Source organism: Procambarus clarkii, chromosome 25 (assembly GCF_040958095.1).
Source record: "Procambarus clarkii isolate CNS0578487 chromosome 25, FALCON_Pclarkii_2.0, whole genome shotgun sequence".
Taxonomy (NCBI): domain Eukaryota; kingdom Metazoa; phylum Arthropoda; class Malacostraca; order Decapoda; family Cambaridae; genus Procambarus; species Procambarus clarkii.
Genome location: NC_091174.1, coordinates 4,517,075 through 4,525,043, shown reverse-complemented (window position 1 = coordinate 4,525,043; position 7,969 = coordinate 4,517,075). Strand labels below are relative to the sequence as shown.

General features: G+C 34.2%; 1 protein-coding gene across 1 annotated transcript; it reads right to left on the bottom strand.

The window, feature by feature from the left end:
• Positions 1-1,715: 1,715 nt before the first annotated feature.
• Blos1 (biogenesis of lysosome-related organelles complex 1 subunit 1) lies at positions 1,716-7,371 on the bottom strand. Its single transcript, XM_045739521.2, has 5 exons — positions 7,224-7,371; positions 5,223-5,311; positions 4,236-4,308; positions 2,998-3,215; positions 1,716-2,800 (listed from the first exon to the last, which is right to left on the bottom strand). The coding sequence occupies exons 2-5, from the start codon at positions 5,281-5,283 to the stop codon at positions 2,760-2,762; spliced, it is 393 nt and encodes a 130-aa protein (XP_045595477.1). The 5' UTR covers positions 5,284-5,311; positions 7,224-7,371; the 3' UTR covers positions 1,716-2,759.
• Positions 7,372-7,969: the final 598 nt, after the last annotated feature.

Below are 7,969 nucleotides of genomic sequence, written 5' to 3'. Positions count from 1 at the left end.
CTTGAACTTGGAAGACCATTATGTATTAAAGTGTCAAATTATGGATAACCATAGAAATAAGGAAATAAGTAGTGTACCACTTCAAATTGTTTGGATGTGTGATAATGATATGATAGACAGAATACTTAGGAACTACAAGAATTTTGCCCCAATGATTGTAACACTTACTATATTAATATGCAATGTTAAATGTTGTATTGTGATTTGTGTATCTGTACTCACTGAATTTGTGCGCCCCTTGAGGGACTTCAAGTAGAGGGGGGTAGAAATAGCCTAAGCTACTCTATCCCTTTGAGATGTATTTTTTTCTTGTCTCAATAAACATACTTGAACTTGAACTTGAACTTGTAGCCCAACCTGGCAACACTGCCTAGGAGCTCACTGTCGTACACTCACCCGCATGATGACGTACATTAAACTATTAGCGGGTATTTACCGTTTGTATCTATATAAATAAATAAATAAATAAATACATAAATATTTATTCAGGTAAGGTACATACATACAAGAGATTTTACAAAAATTGATAGGTTTATAGATAAGAGCTAGTACATACAATGCCTATTACTCAAAGCGTTTCGGGCAGGATCTGCAGAATCGAGCTATTAGCTCTTGGACCCCGCCTTTCTAACCTTTTTTTTCAGTCTATTATGTCTACTACATATTTTTATCTTACACACGCACACATCCCCAGGAAGCAGTCCTGCAGCAGCTGTCTAACTACCAGGTACCTTATTTATTTATTTATTTACATACAAGAATATACATTGGGTTTATGAGAGTACAAAGCATTGATGTTTTAATTTTTTGTAAAGCCACTATCACGCATTTTCGGGCAGGTCCTTAATCTAACAGATTATTATAAGAAGGTAATTTCTAGCAAAATTGCTAGAAATTTACAGCTAGGGAAACAGGAACATCAGGGGGAAAGAAACTCTGCCCATTTGTTTCCGACCGGGGATTGAACCTAGACTCTTAGGACTACGAACCCAAAGGGGGGGGGGAGGGGGAAGAAATAGCCAAAGCTACCGTATCCCTTTGAGATGTATTTCTATCTTGTCTCAATAAACATACTTGAACTACGACCTCAGAGCGCTGTTCACTCAGTCGCGAGGCCCTTTGTACTCAATTTTATTAATTCTGCTAGAATTTACCTACTTAAAATTATCTGTTAGATTAAGGACCTGCCAAAAACGCTGCACGTACTAGTGGCTTTACAAGATTGTAAATACCATGCTATGTATCCTCACAAACCCAATGTACTTTCTTGTATATAAATAAATAAAATAATAATAAAATAAAATAATGAAAGCGTGTGTGGGGTCGACCGCTGGATGTAATGTACTTAGAGTCGAGACTAGGTTACTGTAAATGCTTCAACCACATACAGTACTACAAATACAAATAATCGCCAGCAGAATCTAAATGCCTAACCTATGCCTATATATGCACAATATGCTAATGTATTATAATATTAATTTATATTTGATAAAATTTCCGTTTTGAATGAACAGCATGATAAAATTTATGAATGCGTCTGTGGGGTCAACTGCTGGATGTAATGGACCCGAGTCTAGGATGTGTTGAAAATTTAAACTTTTTGAATCTACAGCATAAACCCAAATTTATAAGGACTGTAGAAACTTATGCTGTGGTTTCTAAAAGCTCCAAATGTAAATCAATTGTATCAAATGTTAGGATATTAAAACAGGTCAATCAATATACAGTATTAATATTTATGATGAGTAATAACATGTGACTAAACGAATATGAGGAAATTACAGAGAAATTAATGAGTGATAAACCCAATGGTTACCATTGGGACTTGCAAAAAGAACAAAAATGGATAATCTAAGTAACATGTATGGTATTAGAAACGTTAAATTAATGAATGAAAATGTTGTGGGGAAATGTGGAATGCAAAGGTTTATAAAACACAAGGTTTTGAAGATGTTGTTGATGATAGAAGATTAAGGAATCTTATGCAAGTGAATTTAAGAATAGCAGTTGAGGAATGCCAATAAGAATATGTGTGGATATGATGTGTGAAGAAGTAATTGCAAACAATGGAGAGGATATAGTAAGGAACAAAGTATGGTGTAAGAAGTTTGTAAGAATGAGTTGTTGTTGTGGATAACTACTAGAGTATGATGGTGCTTCTTTAATTGACTATGATGATATATATACTATGAATGTGATTACAAAAAGCAATGCTCAAATATTTAAATTTATAATGCAATTAGTTACACAATTGCCTAATACAATTTGTATACCTAACAAATTTACACTTTATACTTGTCATATAACATTTTATTTATAAATAACTTGTATGTAATAGATGTACACTTATGTGTGTGGGTAATATTAAAGAAACATCTGTTGCAAAATGGTCATATTTAGACACTGTGCTTCCAATGTTGCACATATATCACACATCCTCATACACCAGAAGCCTCATATTCATTGTACAATGCCACAAGTATACCATACATAATCATGTATTACAAACACATACACCTTGTACATACAGCTCTATTTCAAAACCATTCCATACGTATCAACATCACAATCACTCCCTGCACAAATTTATTACAAGAATACACTACAATATATAATTTGAGACTTTCAAAAACATTTAATGACAACTAGAATTCAGAAATACTGATATTAAAAAAATCACACTCCATATTATCCTGTTCTCTATCACTGCAAGTGCTTGAAAATAATATGAGGCCATTTGCTTGCAACAGCAATAAATTTCAAGTTGCTGATCCACTACCAATGCCACCTTGTTGTTCAACTGCAAGACATAAATATTTCATATTAAAACGACTTCAATATATCTTGAGGGATCAAGCTCTTTTCATTGTTTATACTTCCCATTGTTATCATTTTCACTGTTGATAATAAACAGTAATGAAGCTAGTTTGTAATGTAAATAAGAAGCACAGAATTAAGTATTGACATTAAATAACTACATATAAATAGAAAACTGACCTTTATAAGCATATTCTAAAGCAGTAGCAATGGTCTGCATGTCTGACTCAATTGTTGTTGCCCAGTTTTGAACGTGGCCAACCTCTTTCATGGAGTCTGTAAAAGATGAAATAAGACCCAACCACTGGGATGTCTGTCTCTGAAAATTGGTAGCATTTTGTTCAAGCTGGCTTGCTTCACTGTCCAGTCGTTTCTGATTGAGATATGCTTGGGCCACCCTGGAAGCAAATGCAAAATCATATATAAACAAGAGTAAAAACAGATTTTTCACATGACAATAGCAACTATGGTATAAAATTATGGAAACAAATTTTGAGGTTATTATGTATTGCTCTTGCACTTTGCACATTCAATTTTAAATTTTGCTGCTGTTATAAATGACATCAGTTCTGTTGACAATGCAAAGTATCACATGTTAATATGACTAATTATCAAACATTAAAATTCATGTTAATTAAATTGGGCAATGACTACCAATTACAGTATTTGTTATATGTTAAATACTGTATTAAAGTTCAATAAGAAGCAAAGTACCATAATTGTACAATTTATGTACAAAGTACAATTGTACAATTTGTAATATACAAAGTACAATTTCAATAAGAGTAAAGTACCATAATTGCATCTAGAACTGTAATGAAAATTTAAAGGATACTTTAAATTTAAAGGATACTCCAATGGTGCAAGTGGTTGGGCACTATTCCTTCCCTGTCCTTTCCTAGCTCCTTGTTCTCATATCCCTTTCAAGTGCTATAGTGTCATATTGGCTTAGCTCTTTCTTTTTGAGATATATACAAGAGTTGTTACATTCTTGTGCAGCCACTAGTACGCGTAGCGTTTCGGGCAAGTCCTTAATCCTATGGTCCCTGGAATACGATCCCCTGCCGCGAAGAATCGTTTTTTCATCCAAGTACACATTTTACTGTTGCGTTAAACAGAGGCTACAGTTAAGGAATTGCGCCCAGTAAATCCTCCCCGGCCAGGATACGAACCCATGACATAGCGCTCGCGGAACGCCAGGCGAGTGTCTTACCACTACACCACGGAGACTGCAATTCTTCTTATAATTATTGTACCTTACCACTCCAAAATCATCATATTTCTATAAATATAGAACTGTGGTTATTTCTAGATGTGAAGAATATGTTAATACTTAATACTGTGCCAAAACAATTTACAAAATGTGTACTTCAAAATCAAATGATAGTTGAAAACAAATACTAAAACTAGTAACTTGCCCCACATTTAGATGATCAACGAGAGCGTGTGTGAGGTTACTGCTTGCTTGGACAGCTTCCTTGCGTCGCCGCTCTGAAGAACACACACACAGAGAACTTTAGAACATGCAGAGAGAAATTTAGAACATGCAGAGAGAACTTTTTCAGTGTCAGAGTAGTTAATAAATGGAATGCATCAGGAAGCGATGTGCTGCTGGCTAACTCCATACACAGTTTCAAATGTAGATATGATAAGAGCTCAAAAAGTTCACCAGTAGATTGACAGTTGAGGTGATATCTCTTATCACCCTGAAATATCTCTTCCAGATATTTCAGCTTGCCATTGAGTATTAAAGAGATATATGAAAGATACCCTGAAACATATCTTTCAGGGTATACCTGATTGATACCTACTTAATGGGGTTCTGGCAGTTTTACTCCCCAAGCCTGGCCCGAGACAGGACCAAAGAGCAGGAGTCCATTGTACTGTACTAACACTGGCAGCTCAAATAATACAGAGTTGATAGCATTAAAACAAAAAATTATTTAAATTTTGCATCATGCACGGAAGCAGAACAAGCTAAATCCCACCATGTACAAATAGCAGTATATTGCATTAATTGCTTCAACTAATTACCTATGTATTCTTCTACTTATTTATTTATTTTTAGTGCACCTATCTACTGTATGTACTATTTTATTAAATTATACTCCTATATACCTTTAGTATCTACTATTGAATCATCACATTTAATAAGTCAATTAATTTATCCCATGTAGTAAGAATTACAAATGCATCCACTCATCAATAAGTTTAAAATATCTTCTTTTGCCAACAATGGTACTGTACTAGTATATACCATACATTTCAATGCCATAAAATAAAATTCTCCTTTATTAATATTCTCAATTATTTTATGAACTTTTTGTAATAAGCAATATACTTAAGATGGTGGGTTATGTAGCAGTGTTATTGTGCCATGCTAAGCAAAATTAAGTTACACTCACCCTGTTCTTCCTTACGGGACTGCTGCCTTGCCTGATGCTCCTTGACCATTGACGACAACATCACTGGGTCTATGCTGGTACAGTGCAACCTACATTAAAAAAAATCAAAATACTCAGTAATAATAACCCTGTAGTAATAATAATAATAATAATAATAATAATAATAATAATAATAATATTTTTTGCTGGAGTTCTAATGTAACTGATACAGCTCATAAAAAATATTGAATCTGTACAATAGATTGAATTCATAAGTACTACCTATGTACTTTACCGTATTTTATAGTACTGTACATAAATTCTTTACTTCTATATATTTTTTATTCCTGGATGTTTCCCATTCTTGAGGAGCTGGTCACAATTCGAATCTCTTCCAGATATTTCAGATTGTCATTATCTTCCAGATATTTCAGCTTGCCATTAAGCATTTAAGAGATATCTGAAAGATACTCTGAAACATATCTTTCAGGGTATGACATGACCAAATAATTTTACATGTTGATATGGCTACTGTAGCAGTAAAGCAGTCACAAAATGCTTCCACTAGAAAATTGGAATATGTGTAAGGAATGAGCACTGTTTTTGGCAAGCACATTAACTTAATATCAAACAAAAAAATGGGAAGAAAAACAGAAAATCAACAACAGGAAAAAACTGAATTTGAAAACAGTATATAGTACCGGATATTATATTACGAGGGTGACATTGAGGTGAAGAAAAAAGAGAATGTCATGGGGGGAATGTAGTCAACTTGTAAAGTGACACTACAGTATAAGCACAAGTATATCCAAATAGGAAACATGCAACTCTTCCCACATTCCCAACAAGCACAGCTTCTGTTACATGACAATTTGGCAACAAGGGCTCACTGGAAAATGCACAGTACTTTCTCAGGAAAGTTCCAAGAGTTCTTGCCCGAAATGTAGTGTGTATTAGCGGATTTAGGCCTAGTATGTACAGTACTAACTCTATCTAGAAATCCAACATTCTGTTTGTAACTCATCTTGTATGTATGTACATTTACCTGAATAAACATTTATTATTTATTATTATTATTATAGTTATCTGAATAATTAATTCCCATTGTCGGCGACAACGAGAATTAATTATTGTACAATAGGAAGCCTGTACTTATGCTTATCGATACCAACTACTGACTTTCCTAAGACACAATCCACAACCGTTGCCTAACTCCTGAGAGCTTATTTAACTAACAGGTAAATGGAGACATCAGGTGCAAGAAAATGTGCCTAACCATTTCCGTCCCACCTGGGAATTAAACACAGGGCCCTCAATTGTAAGCCGAGGATGTAAAGCATTGTACTTTACAATACTTTACATTATTAACTTTACAATACTTTACACTGGACATTACCTAATGTAATAATTGTGGATGCTGTATGTTAATGAAATATGCGCATGATTCAATTTAGGAACAGGTCCATGGGGGGGTTATGGGCTAACTGTATCAAGTATAGCTGTACTTTATTAATCAAAAAATAATATGCATTGTCTAAGTTTTCTGATTCCATATATGATTAACCGTCTTGTGAGATAGGGATATTTGGTAAACTTATAGCTAGATCTATATTGTGTAATCTCTCATATATTGCTCACATAGGGGCAAATTTGCTCATATAGGACAACTGGGGGGACCTTTGACAAGCCACTGGCTTCCTGTCCTCATCGAGGCCACTAGTATTAGTGGCCCTCAGGTAAATATATAATAGAATGTTATTAATAAAATAATTGAATTGTATCAAGTTGGAAAAGAATGAAACCTTTACCTGAAACTCCATATCTCTTATTGTATTAGCAGCGGTGATTATTATTTTAGCCATATTAGCTACATTCTTTTGGCCAGGTAAGGATTAATTACACTACTACAAAAGTTTACTAGTGAGAGAGTGCAGTACAGCCTCCAGCTCGCCAAACATCACACCAGACATACAATAATATTATTTAACTCGATATTAACGCTAAATACAATTAATGTTATACCTGTACAAATGACGTGATATCTTATTTCCTCTTGCTATAGTTCATTAAAGTTAGAGTAACTGAGAGTTGAGATCTTTTGAGATCTTGTCCAGCGTCAGCCGCGGCAGCGAACACACGCCAGCGTCTCACCTACTCACAGCGACCAACATCAGATTTTTACCTGAATTTCCGATACTTTTTTTTTAAATATATCTCAAATGTTTTGTGACAATTTATGCAACATATTGTTATAAACATGCATTCTGCTAGTTAATATCACCTATTAAATTTGCGACGATTGAACCACTGCGTATATGAGGCTAATGTGCCATCAAACACTCTCCAGACAACAATATATCTGGGATAAGTCGCTCTACAACATTGGCGCTTGCATCGTCGACTTCCTATGACGTCGCCTGCAGTATATTTAAGTCTAATTTCGTTATAAAATGAGATTATGTTTTCTCATGTTCCCCACATTCAGCACCAGTATTATAACGGATAAATATGTTATATTTATTCATTACTTACGTAATGTTTGTATTGTTAGAAAGCTTTGAGTGGTTTTGGGTATTTCTATGGTTTAGGGTTGACGAGGTTGTCTACTGCGCTTCCGACTTCCTGTGTCACGGTTATAATAATAATAGACATAATAATAATAATAATAATAGCAATAATAATAATTATTATTATTGATTTACAATAATAGTAGAGTTAATTCAGTTTATTGTTGTGAGCAAGGTTCTATGATTTATAAACGGAGAATT

Bases quoted from the DNA above. Each gene is read 5' to 3' on its own strand.
- Blos1 (XM_045739521.2), bottom strand. From the start codon at position 5,283: ATGTTGTCGTCAATGGTCAAGGAGCATCAGGCAAGGCAGCAGTCCCGT. The intron at 4,309-5,222 runs GTGAGTGTAACT...TGTGTTCTTCAG, and splicing joins GTCCCGTAAGGAAGAACAGG to AGCGGCGACGCAAGGAAGCT. The intron at 3,216-4,235 runs GCAAGTTACTAG...ATTTGCTTCCAG, and splicing joins GTTGATCATCTAAATGTGGG to GGTGGCCCAAGCATATCTCA.